Raw genomic sequence first — 19,155 nt, 5'->3', positions numbered from 1 at the left:
GGTACCTGCTGATCTTCTGCGCGAAGGCGCGGCGCTCGGCCATGGCCGCGCTGGGGCTCCGCGCTGCCGGCCCGGCCAGCGCTCGGCCGCCGTAATGCTCCGCCGAGCCGCGCACCCGCGCGGCGCAGCCCGCGCAGCTCCCACCCCCGGCGCTCGCCGCGCCCGCCCGCCTCCTCCCCCTCCGCGGGCAGGGGCCGCTCCTCGCAGATATACGGCGGGGCGGGCGGGCCCGGCGCGGCGGGGAGGGACCGTCCCCATTCCCGACCCCGTCCCTCTGACCTCCCCTGGGCTCGGACGGGCTCCACAGAGCGCGCCCCGTCCCCACCGCGGGGCCGCTTTATTCCCATGTGAAAACGTAGGGGGTGTGGGGTTGTTCCCGGCACTGATGAAGATCTGCTGGTGGTTTGGGAAAAAGGCTCCTCAGCCGGCTCACGCCGCCCAGCATCTCATCCCGGCCCTCACCCAAAACTGCAGCAGGGGTCCCGTGTGTGCCGACCCTTGGGGGCACCTCACAGAACCACTGAACCAACTGGGTTGGAAAAGATTTCTGAGATCATCGAGCCCAACCTGTGACCAAACATCACCTTGTCAATTAGACCATGGCACTGAGTACCATGTCCAGTCTTACCTTAAGCGCCTCCAGGGATGGGGACTGCACCACCTCCCTGGGCAGCCCCTTCCGATGTCTGATCACCCTTTCTGTGAAGAAATTCCTCCTGATGTCCAACCTGAACCTCCCCTGGCACAGCTCAAGACCTCACTGGGTGTTACAGGTCTGCGTGGCACATCTGGGTCTCTTTGGCCACTGACATACCCACCCTGCATGGCACTGAGGACACCACTGACCACCGCAGTCCTGCCTGCAGGGACACCACTGGGCTCTCAGTCTGTCCTGCCCTGTATAGTACCAACTTTTCCTTCAGAAAGGCTAAACCTCATCCCTAATGATGATTCAGAAGACGGTTGGAAAAGTGTAACACCCACCTTCCCATCCAAACAAGTCATTATTACCAGTCTCTCCAAACATGCTGTATTTGGGGTCATCACAATGGAAAGAGGAGTAGAGAATGGGGAGTTAAAAAACCCCACTATTTTGGAACTTCAAAGCATAGGACACGTTCTAGCAGTTAATTCCAAGTCACTGCTACCCTGCATAGGCTGTGCCTTGATCTAAACCAGGGAGCTATTAATAGTAACTCAGGAAGTGTCCAAAAGCAGGAGTGCTAATTCACCCCACTCCATCTGCTTGCATTGTGTGAATGTTTCCCACACACTGAGGACACTAATTCTTCCCCTTGCAGGAGCCACTGATTTCCAGCTGCATATAATTACTCTGCTTTCCTGTTTGTGTGTGTTTACACAGGGAATGCCAGGCCCCCAAATCTCCAAATATATACGTGTGAGTAACCTCAGTGGATTTAGTCAGGCTCTGTGCACACACCAAGTGAATCCCATGTGGGTAAGATTGTGACCCTTGACAGAAATGTGCTGTTGTTCTTTACACAGATGGAGATCCTGAGAAGCAAAGACCAATTCTGCACACTGAGAAAGGGATGTTCTTCTCCAAAGGGGAAGGGAGAACATATCCCACAATATCTGCCAAGACAAAAGACTTTTGCTCTGGAATTCCTGCCTCCGTGGAGAATTGCACATCAGAGAATTCCATCACAAAGAGTGGATGGGATAAGCTGTTTACCTTCTTATATCCACATAAATTGTGGTTGCCCCATCCCTAGAAGTGTTCAAGGCCAGGTTGGATGGGGCTTGGAGCAATCTGGTCTAGTGGGAGGTGTCCCTGTCCATGGCAGGAGATGATCTTCAGGGTCACTTCCAACCCCAAACACAGGATTCTATGACCAAATTCTCATACACAGTGTGTGTGCTCACAAGAACAGACCAAAGCATGAGGGACTACCAGGAATGTTTGTCTTTCCTTCATCCTGTACGGAATTTCCTTTCCAAAATGGCATTAGTCTGAAACACAGAAGGGCTAATTTAGCCCTGTCCTAAGGCAAAATGTCCCTGCCTAACCCTTTGAGACAGAAACTGGGAATCCTGCAGTTCAGAAAGGGAAACTCTTCTCACTGCCAGAAGGTGGAAAGAGCAGCCCAGCCCCAGCAGCCCTGACAAACAAGCACTAAGTATCCAAGGTCCACCAGAGACCTCTTGGATTTTAGGTTTCATTTTCCCCTCCTCTCAGTTGCTACCACAGAGAGAAGGCCTTGGTTAAGCTGTGGGCACTGAGTTTTGATGTCACCTTTGCTCATCCATCTGTGTCTTGCTCTTCCTTGACTTTCTCTGTGGCTCAGAGCTGGGCCAGATGAGCTCCAGACAATATAATTGGGTTAAATATGAACAAAATTCCTCAGTTAATAGTCAACATCAAGTGAATTCCAGGAAAATAACAGATTCCTCATTACTTTTCAGATAGTAATAGCCCAGCAAAAATCTACAGGTAACTTCAAATAGTAAGAGATCACTGAGGTTAGTAGAAATGTACACATAATCTTGTACAGAGAACCAAGAGCTTCTCTAGATTGTCTGAATTTTGCAGTGCATGAAGCATTAACCAAAACAAGTCAAGGAAAAAGTGAAGAAATATGAGGAAAAAAAAGATGTAGTCAGTCTTTTACCATTATAAATCCAATAATGCCAAACATTACAATTCATGTTAAAAATCCTGCCCCCATATCCCTGGTAAGTCAGTGATTGAGGAGGAGGTGTTATTTTGGGTACTAGGGTGAGTGCTGCCACTGACAGGCACAGAGCCACATAACCCTCCTGCCTCTTGTTTCCTCATCTTAGAAGTGAATTAATAGAAGGAAATGCTTTGTCTGAAGAAACAAACTCAAGCTTTGCAAAGAAGAGAATGTGACCAACTGAGCACAGAGACCCGTTACATGGTTACATGGAATTTCAGTCTGCCAAAAAAATTTCTCCAGGCATCTCTTTAGGAACTAACAGCTCCCTCTGATTCAGAAACAACTGTTGTGTGCAAGTTTTTCCTGCGGAAGATGGAACTATTTTCTTTTACTGGGGTGAAATTGTATGCAATAGATGAGGTATTTGGAGTATTGCTCTGCTTATTTTTCATGACGTTGTTTGTGCTTCTGTATTGTCCTCAAGGGTGTCTGGTATCTCAGAATGAGGGTGAAGACAAAGAAAGACCTCTCTCAGTGGAGGGACTGCGTACACTGCAATTAACACCTCCAGACAGCCCAAGTTAATTTAAATTAATGTTTGGACAGAGACTACATATTTCTAGCAACCAATTTAAACCCTGGAACTTTATCAGCATTATGAGGATACCGAATAGTTACTCTCCATTAACACACTGTAATCCTTTACCATGTTTTAGGAAGCAAAGAAGGAATCTGATTTGTTTTACACTGGATGCCAACGGTGCATCAGCCTTTGAGAGACATCACTGCTTCCAAAATGGAGTTAGTCCATCTACGCAGCCATCATTAACAAGGATTTGCTGCTCCAAGGAAACGGTATCTTAGAAGCTGGGAGTGATCCTCACTTGAATTGATGCATTAGCACTGCACCACAGCAAAGAAAACAAAAAAACCTTGGGAGTTGAGGAACACTGTGAAAGGTGATGGTCTGCACTGCAGTTGTTACACTTCCCTTTCAGTCAGCTTGCTGATTTGGGGGCTGGGGGAAAAGCCCAGCAACTTACCAAGACATGGACTGTCACGTTGAAAGTCACCTTTTAGTCTTCTCTGATAAACCATGTAACAAAAAGCTGAGGAATGAACCACTGAGTCTACAACTGTGAGCTGAATTTGGGCTGAGCACCTACCTGAAGTTCATGGCGTGGACACAGGGATCTTCCACCTGGAGCTGTAGAACAACGGCTCTTACACTGAAGAGGTGGGAATGAAGAAGCATTTTGACCAATTCTCCAGGGTACCTGTCCATGAACCATGTGCATCCTTTAAAACATGTGACTAAAATGCTTTTTTTTATTGAGAATGACTTTTACTCAGCTATAATCAAATCTGGTAAATGCATCCCACAAACAGAGATGTAACTCCTTGAGCCTGATATACGTAATCTTACAATGAAAAGATTAGGTCCTGCACAAGAAAAATCCCTTTGGATTGTAGCCATAAAACATTCTGACAAAAGTGAACCGCTCTGTGCCTTGTTTTTTAGCAAACCATTTACTCAGCCCATGGCTTCCTCGTTCTCCTTACGTAAACTTCCTCAAGGCAAACACACTGAAAACATTTTCCACGGAAAACGTGTCCAACTTAATTCCATAAACAAAACAGTAAACAGGGACTGCAAATGCAGAGAGCCACCTCCTGGCAGCTATGGGGAACAAGTCACACTCGCGAAGGGCCAAATCTCTGCTTCTTTTGCCAAATAATGTGTTTAAGGACAAGGAACTCCATGTGTAATGTGAACTGCACAAGCAGAGGGATCTTCTCTAGACATGTATGGCAAGAGAGAGGATGTTGCTGTTCTCAGAAAAAGAGTAGCCTTGTCTGCCCAGTGCCCAAATTCTGTTGGATGAATGAGAAACCAGGAGAGGAAAGGAGGAGTGAGGACTCTCCAAATGCCTGCAGCCTTTGCTACATCCCTCACATTTATATTATTTCCTTCACAGATCCACAGCACTGTCCTAACCTTTCTACAGCCTTTCTACAGCCTGGTGGTATTTGGTGTCAGCTTCCCTTTTGCCTTTATTCTTTGTCTTCTGAAATTATTTACCTTCAGAGTTCTTCATTTTAGTAGATGGGTGCATGAAGTTCAATCTCCTCAGAGGAGGACTCACAGTCTTCCCAACTGAGCTTCCATCTATTTCTGCTCATGTTTATCATTTTCAGGCAGTTTATGTTTCTACTCCAGCACAGCTTTTGATCTCTCCCAGTTTAACACTCTGTAAATGCCACTAATGAGCTCTTTATTTCCTCTTCCAAGAGGAAATACAACCAAGATCTTACATTAAGGGCAGCCTGGGCACAGACTCTTACAAGTATCCTGGTGAAGCCTCCTCTTCCCTACCTAATCCTGGGATAAAGAAATCTGGTTGTGGATGGATTAAGTGGTACAAGCAGAAGTGTGCTGGGTACTTTGAGTAGACAACCACCTGAGCAGCAATGCAGGCTCACACTGCCCCTTCCACTCTCACTGCTGCTTGAAAGGATGGGGCACAAGTTCACACAGCCTGGATTCCCATGGTTTTTCTCTTATCCTGTTCCAGGGTCTCTTTTTACTTCCACAAAAACTGGAGGTATTGAGTATCTCTGAGGCTCTGAAAACTTAAACTTCAGAGCAGCTTCAAAACTTTCCAGAGGGAAACAGATCACAGATGGCTTACTTCCCTAGGAAATGAAACTAAAAATAAATGAGGAAAAATTCCCTTCTCTCAAGCTCTCTGACCCAGGGTCTGCTCTGCTCAGACAGCAGCCAAACGGGTGTTTGAGAAAGCACATTTGGTCAAATGTTTAATGAGGTTTTCTAAATATATCACAGATTATTGATGGTGCTCAGATGAATTCCCAGATCAAGTAGGACAGTGGGAGATACAGGAGTAGGAGCTTCATTCCCCACTGCCCAGTGTTCTCTTACCACTCTGCAGTATTTGGTGGATAATGTTGTGTATCTCCATAAATCAGAGCGTATCTCCTCTAATTTTAAGTCTTGCCATTGCCATTTGGCGTCTACCTATTAAAAAAAGCAAAAATAAATTGTATTTCCCATGAACATGGATTTTAAATATTTCCTTACTATCCTACATCCATTTAGCACAGCTGGAGCTCAAGGATGGTTGGCATGGCCTTCGTGCCATTAAAATGTTGAAAGTGTGAACTCTGTGACATTTGTTAGAAGTTTGTTGAACGAAGAAGTTCTGTCCCATTCCCCTTGCAAATCTTTCCCACAGAAATAGGAATTAGTGGATGTGAAGGAAACTCTCTCTTTACACACAATTCTTTGTATTATCTGAGTGATTATTTGGCAACCAAAGTTTTGTTTAGCATGAAAAAAAAGCAGAAAATAAATATCTTCCTTTTCATAACCTGCCTGCCCGAGGGATTTCCAGTGTATATCCAGATGGCATGTTGTGTCAACTCAGGGCATCAGGGCATAGTTATTCCATTTCAGAGCAGGAAGGTGCAGGCAACTGATTTCAGGCAAGGGAACAGCCACTTCCTTTGATGAACTGGGTAATTCTTTGTTCAACATTTAGCCAGATCCAAGCCACGTTATCTACTCAGCTCTCCACATTCAAGCCCATACACAGAGAGACAAGCACATTCATCTTTGTCTTCGAGAATAAAAGCAAAGATAAAACTTTAAACAACTATTATTCCTGAAAAAGATCATGAAATTCTGGTTGCAGGAGGCCCGTTTCCTTCTGTGCTGATAGATCACCCGCTATCATGGGACCACAATTTGTTTACAACAAACAGCAACTTGGGTTTTATTTTTAAATCTTTATCTTTGCTTGGAGCAAAGGGCAAGCAGTAAGCTGAAAGGCAGGGAAGGATTAGAAAGGTGATCTGCTACATCCCCACTTCAAGCCAATGGGCAGAACCTTTGGAACATGATGTTGTCTGATTTGCATATTAATACCTACGATTGTCTTCACTGACTGACCCTACTATGTGAAATATATCCATGAGATTGCCGAAAAAACCCACTGGGAAATACACAAAACATCTAATGTTGGTATTTGCACTGAAGCTAAATTTTAGATCATGTGCTGATTATAAAATATTAAACTCAGTCTGGTCATTTCTGACCAGCAGAAGGCAGTAAAATCACAAAATGGAAAAAAACACCTGACTTTGCTTCATGAACATAAAATTGGGCTGGTGAGTACACAAAGAAAGCAGGAACATCATCCTTTTATAGGATGTTGAGCTGTAATGCCAGTTCCAGACAGTCGAGAAATTCAAGTCAATCCTTCACAAATCCTGCACTTTTTTTTTTAAGCCCTTGGCTCCTGATACACCCAATGAGTATTTTTAAGCAGCTTAAGACAAACAGATTAATGAAGAACCTACTTTAAAAAACGCTAACCCCCCCCCCCCCCCCAAATCCCTCAGGGGAGTGAGAGGAGATGCAGTGGCTCCCATGTGTTTCAGAGAAGAAATAAAGTGGTGAATTGAATCGGAGCACAATCTTGGCACGGGCTGGGCTGGAGACTGAAGTCCTCCGGAGTGTGGAGATCTGGGAAGATCTCTTTTAGACTCTAATAGAGTCTCTTTTTGACTCTAATAGAGTAAAAAGATACCGAAATAAAAAAAAAAAATCAATAAATACAGTGAATAATCAAAACAAAAACCCATTAAAAAACCCCCAAAACCAAAACAACAACAAAAAAACCCACATAAAACCCCCAAACAAAACCACAAAAAAACCACCAAAACCCAACCTAAAACCCCCAACAAAACAAAAAAAATCCTCCCAAAAAACCCCAAAGAGAGAAATGGTGTTAGAGGGCAGCTGCCGATCCCGTGACGGGCCGGGCTTCCCGCTCTCGCTCGCCTTCCTGAGGTTTCGCCTCCAGCCACAGCCCGCCCCCCCCGATCCCCTCACTCCACTCCACTCCACTCCACTCCACTCCACTGCACCGCCCCCCTCCATCCTGTTCTTCCCTCCCTCCTTTTCCTCCCTCCTCTTCCTCCCTCATTCCCTCCTCTTCCTCCCTCTCGCCTCCCAGCCGCACTCCCGTTGGACTACAACTCCCAGCGTGCCCCGCGCGCTCCGCGCGGCCCGTCTCGCCGCGCCCCCGCCGCGGTGCCCGCCGGGAGTTGTAGTTCCCGCGCCGCTCCGCTGCGGCAGGCGCAGCGCCGGGAGGCCGCTGGCTCCCCGGGCGGCCCCGGGATGGCGGGGGCGGCTCCGTGAGGGGTGAGCGAAGGGCGGGGGGCTGCGGGACGGACCCTCCGCGGTGCCGGCTCGGGCTCGCATGTGTCCTGTGGGGTCGGGGTGGGTAGGGGCTCCTGCTTGGCTGTGAATCCTCCGTGGGTAAAGCGTTCCGTCTCTGCTGCAGGATTTAAGGGGGAAAAAAATAATCTGGGTTTGTTTTGTTTTGTTTTTTTCACCCGACAGCTTCAAAGTATCGTTTTTAACTGTCTTCATGTATGTTTGCAGCTCCTTAAAAATGACCTCCGGGAATTCCTCGCCGTCGTTCTTCCGTGTGGGTTTCGCCGACTGTCGCTGCCACTGGTTCAGGTTCTTCCCAGGTAGAAATCCAAAGCAAAAGGGCTTTAATTTCTAATTAATAGAGATAATTCGTTTCATAATTATCACGTTTAGGCTTCATTCATTTAATTTCATCTCCCATTGCGGTTGCATGGGCAGGTTGCGTTGCTTTTCTACTGTTAATGAAAACAAATCCTGTTATCGGGGAGTTTTGGGGTGTTTCTCCATCACTGTTGACAAACCGTCCCCCTCGGAGGGTGGGCAGGGGAGGCTCGGAGGGGTCAGGAGTTCCATTACAGGCATGTCCTGCTGCTCCATGAGGGAACATCGTCCTGAGAATGTGTATTCAGATAACTTCTTACAAGAGTTATCAGTATGAAAGCATTGGCTTTCGATTTAATAATTTAATGATTTTGTGCCCCTTGGGCTTGGATCTCTATTCACTGGGACCATCTCCTGATGCTATTCCATTAATTTCGGTGGAACTCCTACTGATGCCGCCTTCTGTTGATGGGAAGAGCCTTTGTTTTCCCAGTGGAATAAGTGTGTCTGGTTTGTGTTACCATTCTTCTTGGGCCCTTTTTGCATCTTTAGTATACTGCCAGGGAAGAAATGTAACTGGAGGGAAGATAAATGTGCTGCATTGACCATTGTCTTTTGGAGGAAAATGAGCAGCTTTCTCATTTAAATAATTTTGCCTTCAGGCGCTTTCGGAACTGTAGAGTTTGTTTCATTTCTAATTTTAGCCAGAGGAGGCTTTTATAGGAATTGGCTTTTAAGACAATCAGTGGCCTCTACATAAATGACTGTTGTTGATGGATCATGTGGGGACAGACAGGACCAAACACACATCCTGGAGAAGTTCATCTTACTGGTTTTGCCATCTAGAGCTGATGATATAGACAGTCTTTGCTTTTCTTCCTAAAGAAAAAAGAGGGGAAAAAAGGCAAGAAGTTAAAACCCAGTTCAAAATTGTCTTTTTCGTCCCTCTCCTACACAATCCCAGCTTGACTCAAGACCAGTCATAACAGGGTTGTAAGCCATTTCTTATTTTCATTGACAAAAAAAAATGTAGACTTACCCCACGTTTGTGAGGTGGCATTGCTTCTTTTTCTGTCAAAAAGCAGATTTTTGTGAAATAATGATTGGAATAATGGGAAAACATGCTAGAGAGGGCTTGGGCAGCAGAGTGAAACAGTGGATCTGTGTAGCACCTTCAGGCTCTGACGATATTGCCACTCTGACATCTTCACCCTCTCTTTAATTACACTGCCAATGATTAGGTTTTACTTAAACTGGGCTCCCGGTGGAGAGAAGCGACAGAGTTTATCTGTGTCCTGATTTTGATCCCAGTTCAGTGGGGAATAACACATAGAAAGGTAAATACAGTTCTAGATTCTCCTTTTAAAGGAAGGAGGTTGTCTCCTGGCCCAAGTTTATTAATTAGACGAGATAATTCACATTTGCTCGCATCATCCTCTGCTGTTATCAGGACTTCCTGTTGAGGCCAGAGCTCTTAATTTTTCAGATGTCTGTGCAAGGATTTGGGCTGCCAGATATCATCCAGAAAACTTTCTGTATCAAGTAATTTAAAGTAAACCACTGACAGAATACACATGGTGAAGGAAGCTGTTAATTAATAGCAAATTTCTTGTTACAGAAAGGGCAGATTTCACCTTAAAAGCAACCTAAGTGGGTAATAATATAGGCAGAACATATACTACTTTTATCCCTGTTTCTAAGAAATCTGGTAAAATGAGACAGAACTCCCTCCATAGTCCACCTGCCCCATTTGAAAGACAAAAAGTGTTTGTTGTATTGTATTCAGCAGAAAAGAACAGCATCTATTCTATTTAGTGAGATGCATCTTCATCTCACTGCTGATTAAAATGGGTGTGCTTGTGTGCCAGCACAGGTTATGTGCTCTACATCAGTTTGCTGTGCAAGGGAGAGCTGTTGGAGAACATTATATTTTATTTAGCTTTGTGTAGCGCTTTTATTGGTGTGTTTTTGGAATTAAATTATTTTATTACTTATTCATGGAATGTGGGATTGCTTCTCAGTGTCTGGTAGTGGAGGATTCTGAGAGTTTATTGCTGTTTCTGGCCATGTTGTGCTTAAGTACCTGAGTGGGGGATGCTGTGCCCATGGATGTGTTTATCTTTGTGTTTTTCCAGCAGCAGAACTGAAAGCCTTACAAGACAGCGATGGCTTTTTCTCTAGGATTTGAATATGGAGGCCACAGGGACAGATGAAGTAGAAAAGATAAAATCAAAGTTTATGTCTGCATGGCACAACATGAAATACAGTAAGTGGAGCAGTGTCTGGTAAGATCCTGTCTCCATTGAAAGGAATGGAATGTTTCTTGTTGACATGAATGGGATCATGATTCAGAAACATAACTAATTAATAATAAAAATACAGTATGGCCTTTGAAACAGTTTTTTCTTTGATACTGTAAACAGCCCGACTAAAAAACTTCTTTAGCTTTTCATTTTTCAAATAGATTTGCATAATTTCTTTTTAAATTACTTACTTTGAAAACAGTAAATATATTATGTAAATGATGCTTGATTTGCATAGACTTTTAAACAGGGATAATATGGAATCATCTGCATAAAGTTTATTTTTAAATGTACTTTTCTGGAAAACATAGGACAGTGTGAGAGATACAAACTCCACTGAAGAATCTACTTCACACCCTTGAGTAATGTCCTTTTCCACAGCTGAACATCAATAATTTATTTATGAAGAACCAGATTTTCAAGTGTGCCCTTTACTAATCTGTCCTTGATTATTTTGCTTTCCCTTTAGAACTGAGGTTGCTCAGATTTACCATCAGGTTTCTGATAAACTTTGTTAATTCTCATAACTGAGCCTTAGAGATGTCTGGCAAGATGAAAAGATACTTTGTTTTCTACCTTCTTTAAGGCTACCACGTGGTTGAAGAGGAACAGTAGCCACTGCACCCTATATGTAATTTTTTGTGAGACCAAAACCCCATTTCAATACTTTTTTGTTTTATTCCTCTTTCAGAGGTTACCTTTGGCTTAACTAGATGCTGTCAGCAATTGTTTTTTGGAATACTTCAGTCACAAATTTGTATTTGTTTCGCATCTGTTTTAGGTTGGGTGTTGAAAACAAAAACTTACTTCAGTAGAAACTCTCCAGTCTTTCTGCTGGGAAAATGTTACCACTTCAAAACTGAGGGTGAGTACAGAGCACTTCCCTTATTCTAGTCTTACTCAACAGGAGGTCTGTGGATGATTTTTTAATTTTCTAGAAAGACTGTCATTAGCAACGATCGAATTCAAAATGTAAATATGAAAAGCTTAGAAAATACTCATTGAAATGTCCACCACTAATGCTACCCATCCTGATTTATTCAGATTTTGCACTGAAGCCTTGTTCTTTCTGTGAATATTAGTGTTGTAATTTGCACTTTACTTCATTTACCATCAATCTGAGATTTTTTTTCTAAAAACTTCTTGGTTGAAACGAGGACAGTACCTGTACCAGCAGTCACTACACCAACACCTTCATTATCATTTTCCAGTGTACGGTTTTCTGAGTCTCTCTCTCTCTATTTGGCCATTTACAGTTGGGTGAATTAAGCAGTTACTTACAGGTCAGTGATTTCACTGGCATGGTGATGTCTACATTGCTCTTTTATTTTTCCTTTTTTTTTTTTCATCTGGCCCATTTCTGTTACATTTGCTTTCCAATTTTCCTTTCTTATATTTGAAGTGATTGTCACTTTTTGTAAATTTGCCCTGTTTTCTAATTGAATATTGTATATCTGTTACTTGCTTTTTAATAGAAGTGCCCTACCAAGTTATAACTTAAACTGTGCTTTGCCTTCCAGAATCTGGTGAGCTCTCTACAGATGGGGCCAATTTTGATAAAATCAACACAGAGATTTCAGGAAATGTTGAGGAGTTCCGAAAAGATTTTATTTCCAGAATCTGGCTGACATACAGAGAGGAATTCCCTCAGATAAAGGGGTCTGCATTAACCACAGACTGTGGCTGGGGCTGCACACTGAGAACTGGGCAGATGCTGCTGGCTCAGGGCCTTATGCTTCATTTTCTTGGGAGAGGTGAGTTATGGGGGAAGATCTGTGTGTGGGATCAGCACGGGTGTTCTGTGAGAGCACCTTGGCCTTGGTGTATCCCAGACCTGAAACACAAGCTGGTTTTGCTTCTGGAATCCTCATTGCTGTTGGAATTGTCCCATTGCATCAGTGATGGAGCTTGTCCTACCCTTCTATTCTGAAAAAGGGAGAACCAAAGGAAGCTTCTGTGGTATTTCCAGTGTTCAGCTGTGAAGTAAAATATCGCAAAAACTTTGTGATCCTCTGCCTGGGTGTTCTCCTTATCCGTGTACATGTCCAGTTCCCTTGAAACTCAGTCATTTCTTGAACTGAAGATGTGGGAATGAGTTGCAGATACCATAGCTGTGGGCTATGGCAAAAGTGAACAGTTTCTTTTATCATCTTCTATCAGTTTTAAAACTGTACGTTATTGAATTTCTCCTAGTATTAATATATTGAGTTCCTGGAAGGATTCTAATCTAACTTCAATACATCATTCTCTGTGTGGAAATTGTCACTATGTCATTTCCTCCCTTCCCCCCCGTGTACTTAGAGAAGAACTTCCCATTTTTCCTTGCCATTGTCTATCCAAAACACTCCCTCAGTCCCAGCCAGATGAAGCAGCTTCAGGAGTCATGGGACACTTTCTGCTGTCACAGGCCGAGTCTGCATGTCGTCCCTGTTCTTCCAGGCTGAGCCATGTCCTGCAGAGAGATATTTTAGGTTCTCATAGTTTCTTTCCATCCTCTTCCCAATTCCTTTCATAATCTCCCACATTGCCCCTTTCAAACACTCAGCCATGTCCTCCGTCCCCACTGACTGTTGTCAGAACGATCCAAGATGCGGGGCCTGAACCACCCGCGTGTGTGTGAGAGAACACAGTGTATTGTTTGCTCAGCCCTTTGTGGGATCCCGGGAATACTTGAGCAGAAGATGGTTCTGAAAGCCTGTTTTGATAATACTTTGCACTTACTGTGCAAATATGATGTAAGCTGTGAACATGATCCCAACCCAGCTGCACCACAAAGTCCCCATTCTCAGCAGTGTCGGGGCACAACTGTTGGGTTGGCTTCTTGAATGTTCCTTTGGCTGGAGATATTTAAGTCATAAAACATTTATTATCCCTTGCAACTGACTGCAGATAGCAAAATGTATGTAAATACTTCTGCTGAGAACACAAATCCCTTAAATATCACTTTTGTTATACATGCTCTTTGAAAAAATTCAAAACCTGGTCAGAAGACTCCCTGTGAGCAGGGGTGTGTAATGGCTCGTTCTGAAGTAACCCCAAACAAAATAGCCCCAGGTTTCTATCTTTAAAATCCATGGTTCCAAAGAATTCCTTGCACTGTCCCCCATGCATCCTAATTTGGAAAGTGATGGGGTGATTCCAGAGTGCAAGTGATTCTGTGGCAATCCAGTGCACAGGAAAACGGAGTATGGATGGTCTTTCTGGACTACTTTGCTCCTCACCTGGTCTTCTGACAGCTGGTGAATTATCTTTTGAAAAGCTTTTTATGAGGTCTGGGCAGCTCTGGAAACATATTTAAGCGTTTACACGAAGTTTTTCATGGCTGTTTGCTCTTTTCCCAGAGATATTTTCATTCTGGTTTAATGGTGCTGTTTCTCTTACAAAACAAAACTTTTCTGCAGTTTCTAGCCGAGATACTTACACTTCCACTGCCGTGTGGAATGTTCCAGATATTGCCGAATGATGTTGTAAAGGAGGTTTTCTTTTAAATATTAAGGCACTGGTAGGTTTTGCTTTGAAATGCCTGTGCTTAAGGCAGTGACTGAAAGATGAAGTTGACAGTGCAGGAACATCCTGTGAGGATGTTACACTGAGCTACACGTGCCTGGGTATGTGTTACAAGTAGTTGTTTGAACTTGTGAGAGAGAATTCCAGGCATCTGACTGTTCTCTAGGTCTCCTGAACCCCATTCTGCTATGGGAGGAATGCTGTGTTGGATGCATCCTTAGAGAAACCTTCAGCTAAAAATGCAGGCTCTAGATACTGTGCTGAATAGCATTTAAACAAGTTTGTCTTGTAATCTAAAATCACAAATTTAGTGAACGAAGAAATCCTGCCTATTTTCCTTCTGATCTGCTTGGACATTTTGCCAGGAAGAAGTGTTTGTTTTTACATCAATGATTTCTCAGGTTTGCTTGTTTTCTTTTTTTAATAACTGACAAACCAGAAGAATTAAAACCAGCTTTTGAAACTTCTTTTTTGACGTGGATAAAAGGTTGGAAGGGGCTGCCTGGGGAGGTGGTGGAGTCACTGTCCCTGGAGGTGTTTAAGAAATGAATGGATGTGGCACTCGGTGCCATGGTCTAGTAGACAAGGTGATGTCAGGTCAAAGGTTGGACTGAATGATCTCAGAGCTCTTCTCCAACCTGGTTGATTCTGTGATTCTCTTTTTGAATAGTACTGAATAGCTAATGTTCATATTTTTAATATGTAAGAGAGTTCTGACCTGTGCCTTGTAACCAAGTATCTCTTGTTTATTCAGCTGACTGGCATGGTGGAGTATCAGATAACAAAAACTCCTAACAACAACTGGGTTATTATATTTCACCTGTCATTCAGCAGAAAATAAAAGGAAACCAGAATTACTGAAACTACTCTGCTGGAATTCTTTGTTTACATTTCAATAGCAACATTTGCAGCTCAGAGTGTAAAATACATAGTAGTGCTTTAAAGAGCGTGGAGAACAAAGGGAAGTGCTTTGCTTAATATAGCAGAAAGTTAATATTAAGCCCTGATTAACCTTGCTTTCCTTGCTGCAGCCTGGGTGTGGCCGGAGGCGCTGGACATGGACTCGGACTCGGAGTCCTGGACGTCCCACACGGTGCGGAAGCTCACGGCGTCCTTCGAGGCGTCGCTCACGGCCGAGAGGGACCCCAAGATCCTGCCCCAGCCGCAGGCACAGCCCCAGCGGGGCACGAGGAGGAACTGGGATGTCAACGAGAGGAGAAACGAAGCTTATCACAGAAAAATAATCTCTTGGTTTGGTGACTCCCCACTGGCAGCTTTTGGCCTGCACCAGTTGATAGAACATGGGAAGAAGTCCGGGAAAATGGCGGGGGATTGGTACGGCCCGGCCGTCGTCGCTCACATTTTAAGGTAAAAAAATACCTTTATTCTTTGTTACTTTTCTTTGTTATGCCACAGAGAAGCATTTCAGGCTGTCCTGAGATTACTTCAGCCTAGCTGAGCATCAAACTGCTCATTATTGGCTTTGTAAAATGCCCATATTAGGAACAATTCCGGAGATTTTCCAGAGGCAGGTGGGGAAATAGCGTTCAGTCCCTGCACCTACTGCTGAGCTTTTATCAATCTTATTTCAGGAAAAAGGCAACATTCCTGTTTTCCTGTACAATCCCAAGTATCTCTCACAAACCTTTTCAGCAGAGCTGCATTTAATGAAATGTTCTAAAAACTAACCACTCTTTCAACCTTGGAACATGCATAACATTAGAGGGTCTTTTTTTTATATACTGTAACCTGGGGGCTGTAATGTACTGATAGTGTAATGAAATGTCAGAGCTAAAATTGATGTTTTCAGCATTTCTTTGCACACATCAAATTCTTGTGAAACTGTAAATGTATGGGACTATTAATATTATAATTATATCCCAGTAAAAGTAAAGGGTCTGTGACATTCAGCGTGGATAAAAAAAAAGTCGAAAGTCAAATTTCTCTATACTGTGTGCCTTGATATGCCATTTCTTTGAATATTTTGGGGGTTTTTTTATAGTCTTATATGCTTATTTTCTTAGTGGGTTCCAGTTTACCCATAAACTGAACCACTACTAAGTCATTTAAGGAGCAGAAGCCAAAGTTCATACATTTATATGTACATACTTATATATATATAAATAGAAAAATATAATATTTAGTGTACAAGTATGTTAATCGGAAGTGCAGCTGAACTGAAATAATGAGGTGTATATGTGTCATGCCTGCAGATTCATACAGGGGTGTAGGAGTTTAACACTATTAATGTGTTTTATTCTGCTTTTTTCTGGTGATGGGAGCTGTCAGAATTCTTTTTGCTTGCTTTAATAAATTACCTATGAAATTCTCTATTTCCCTAATGGGAGCAGAGAGGGATTTGGTGCAGAATTACACTCACCACAACCCCAGTGGTTTTCCAGCCCTGCAAAGGTTTCCTTTCCTGGATCTTTCTCTCTTACAGCAGCACTATCAATGTACAGCTCCCTCATAACTTGGGAACGACTGTATTAAAAGATTCCTCAAAATATAGTGTGAAATAAAGGGATAGTGACCATTTAATGCAAGTGTATGTTGAAGTCAAAGGCTCATCTTGTATTTTGAAGTTTCATTTCTTTACAAATGTTGTCCTTGATTGATGGCCATGGTTCTGACTGTCAACATATATTTTCTTTTAGCTTTTAGGCCCATTACACTTATTCTCCTGAGGAGAGCCTAATATTGTAATTCTATTTTTCAAAGTTTTGATGAAACCCTACAGCTTTTTGTGTCTAGTCTTTATTTCCATAGACACCAGGTGCTAATTTGTGGCTGGTTACATGAAGTGAGGTCAAATAAAGAGATGAAAATAGTATTTTTGTCAACAAGCTTAGCCTTTATCATCAATATACATGACAAAAAGTTGCTATAAGCAGAAAGAAATAAGGTAGTGAATAGGAATTCCATTCTAAGTTAATGTGGGGTTTGGGGCCTTTTTTTGTGGTTTTCATTGTTTCATTGTCATCTTTGCTTGGGTAAATCATGTTGCCATATACACTGGAACTTGGTATCCAGTGTTTAAAAACAAATAGAAAACCCCACCCTCTACCTGTATTTATCAGGAAGGGAAGGTATCTTGAATTAAACAAAACAACACCCCCCTACAAAAAAAACAAACCAAAAAACCCTTTACCAAACAATTAAACCCAACCTCTTTCTAAAAAAAAGATATTATGTTTATTTGCTGTTTATTTTTTTAAATGAGAGATTAATTAAATAGTTTGTGTTTCTACTTAGAAAAGCTGTTGAAGAAGCAAAAGACCCTGAGCTGCAAGGAGTAACAGTCTATGTTGCTCAGGACTGTACAGGTAAATGTTGTGATTTTGTGGATTTTTGCAAACATTTTAGATGCTTTTTGTGCCTTTCAGTAAGTACTTAACAATAGAACTCTGAAGGAAAATTAAAATTATAAAATGGGTCCACAAAATTGAGATTATGTAGACAAAGGGGTTCTTGATATATGGAGATTCTCTTTGTATCTTCCTTGTTTGGTATCTTACAGTCTCAAATCCAAGCACAGTGTGTTCCTTCAGGACCCAAGTTCAGCTGCCACAAGTTTAGTTATGTCAGAACTGAGCCCGGGACAGGGCAGACAGGACCCACATCCCTGGGGAATGTATGTTTAAGCATACACTGTTCAATCAAACCAGTCTCACCTGACTTACAAAGACAGTGAAACTTAAAATTCTATTAATTTTTCCCTTCTTTGTCCTGGGATGATTTTTCCATCTCTCTCAGTTTTTGGAGAATAAGCAATAACACGACATTAAGTTTTTACCCTCATTTTCAATGACTGTGTTGTGTTAACTTTAGGCAGTGAACTTGAGTATTGATTAAAATCAGTTATTGCCTTTTTTTCTTTAACATGCAGATGTTTCTGTTAGTTGTAGGCTTTCAAGTTTTAATTATTCCTTTTAGAGGTTTATATGCAGTGAATAAGTATTTATTGGCTTCCTCCTAACCTACCCTTCTGCATTTCCTTGGCAATGTAACTTAGCAGCAGCAATGACCATTCTACAAAATACTGCTGAAAATGAGGAGATATAACACTCGTTTTGATCAGACTCAGCCAGGGTTGTGTTTCAGGAGCACAGGAAGATTTGGAAGGGCTGCAGTTTTATTTTGTCAGACTTTGTGATGCCTTGTTCTAGGTATGTCTCTAAAACTGGAGGTTGTATTTGAAATTTGAGTATTTTCATGTGTCTCCTTTCAGTCTACAGCTCCGATGTCATTGACAGACAATGTTCTTTCATGGATTCTGGAAAAGCAGGCACAAAAGCTGTAATTATATTAGTTCCTGTGAGACTCGGTGGAGAGAGAACAAACACGGACTACTTGGAGTTTGTAAAGGTATGAAATGAGAGTTCAATCATTTTTCAAAGAGTAGCACAAGGGGATATGAAAAGCAGCTCCACGATGGTAATTCTCCCCATTAAACGTGTGGTGGGGATTTTACAGTTGAAGGTTGTAAAGTTTGACTTTACAGATTTTAAATTTCCCTATTACAAGATCAGACATAATTGCAGAGCACATGATGTCCCTTGGTAAAGCAGTGATAACTGTCCTGCTCCTGCAGCGCTGCCTGGAAAGACATTAATGCAGTGGCTCAAATTACAAATGGTAATTTAATATAGCATGACTCTAATAGCATATGTAACTAAGGATCAGGCAGTGTTTTAAAATATAAATATACTCAAGCCCTTAGTCTGCTTCTTAAATATCAAATGGTTTAGTTGTTACTTGTCTGTTCTTCACGTTTTCTTATGTCTTTTTCTTCCCCTGAAGAGAGGGGATGGAGTTACTTGATATCTCTAGTCACTGTTCAAATATTTTCTCACTATCTCAATGAATGTTTGAGGGCAGCAATCCAGGAGCAGCAAACAGTTACCACAAATAAAAATGAACTGGAAACAAGTAAAACTCAAGGAGAAAGCAGAAGGTCTGGGCTGTCCTTTCTTTTTCCAACAGGGGTTCTGCTGACGCCTGAGGATGTGCTGCAGTCCTGCCTCTTGTTTCTCTTAGGGAAGATCTTGTTCTCTTAGCCCTGCTGCTTTTATTTCATTTTCTGTGCTGCTTTTTATCTATCTTTAAATTCTTGTTTTCGTTTTTAAACTGCCAC

The 19,155-nt window shown here is 42.5% G+C and overlaps 2 protein-coding genes and 1 long non-coding RNA gene across 21 annotated transcripts in view; 1 reads left to right on the top strand and 2 right to left on the bottom strand.

The window, feature by feature from the left end:
- DOCK7 (dedicator of cytokinesis 7) overlaps nucleotides 1-120 on the bottom strand; it is a 95,066-nt gene extending 94,946 nt beyond the window's left edge. For all 14 annotated transcript variants that reach the window (XM_027651749.1, XM_027651750.1, XM_027651751.1 and 11 more), the window contains exon 1: nucleotides 6-120. In XM_027651749.1, the coding sequence (XP_027507550.1) occupies nucleotides 6-43 (38 nt within the window). In that variant the 5' untranslated portion in view covers nucleotides 44-120. The remainder of the gene's footprint in view (nucleotides 1-5) is intronic.
- Nucleotides 121-3,977: 3,857 nt separating this feature from the next.
- LOC113951014 lies at nucleotides 3,978-7,218 on the bottom strand. The gene is made up of 2 exons (XR_003528970.1): nucleotides 7,026-7,218; nucleotides 3,978-6,283 (listed from the first exon to the last, which is right to left on the bottom strand). It is a non-coding gene; the product is annotated as an uncharacterized LOC113951014 (long non-coding RNA).
- Nucleotides 7,219-7,789: 571 nt separating this feature from the next.
- The window catches only part of ATG4C (autophagy related 4C cysteine peptidase), a 34,807-nt gene continuing 23,441 nt past the window's right edge, over nucleotides 7,790-19,155 (top strand). For 4 of the 6 annotated variants that reach the window (XM_027651501.1, XM_027651500.1, XM_027651502.1 and 1 more), the window contains exons 1-8: nucleotides 7,790-7,872; nucleotides 8,116-8,207; nucleotides 10,344-10,474; nucleotides 11,293-11,376; nucleotides 12,032-12,265; nucleotides 15,050-15,386; nucleotides 17,274-17,344; nucleotides 18,250-18,386. In XM_027651501.1, coding sequence (XP_027507302.1) covers nucleotides 10,399-10,474; nucleotides 11,293-11,376; nucleotides 12,032-12,265; nucleotides 15,050-15,386; nucleotides 17,274-17,344; nucleotides 18,250-18,386 — 939 coding nt within the window. In that variant the 5' untranslated portion in view covers nucleotides 7,790-7,872; nucleotides 8,116-8,207; nucleotides 10,344-10,398. Of the gene's footprint in view, nucleotides 7,873-8,115; nucleotides 8,208-9,095; nucleotides 9,113-10,343; nucleotides 10,475-11,292; nucleotides 11,377-12,031; nucleotides 12,266-15,049; nucleotides 15,387-17,273; nucleotides 17,345-18,249; nucleotides 18,387-19,155 lie in introns of those variants that run through there. The other 2 variants (XM_027651498.1, XM_027651499.1) reach the window with 2 other exon arrangements.

The sequence above is a fragment of the Corapipo altera genome, unplaced genomic scaffold (genome assembly GCF_003945725.1).
Source record: "Corapipo altera isolate COAL_440 unplaced genomic scaffold, ASM394572v1 57, whole genome shotgun sequence".
Taxonomy (NCBI): Eukaryota; Metazoa; Chordata; class Aves; order Passeriformes; family Pipridae; genus Corapipo; species Corapipo altera.
The sequence above is the reverse complement of the archived record's forward strand: the minus strand, read 5'-3'. Positions and strand labels throughout refer to the sequence as shown.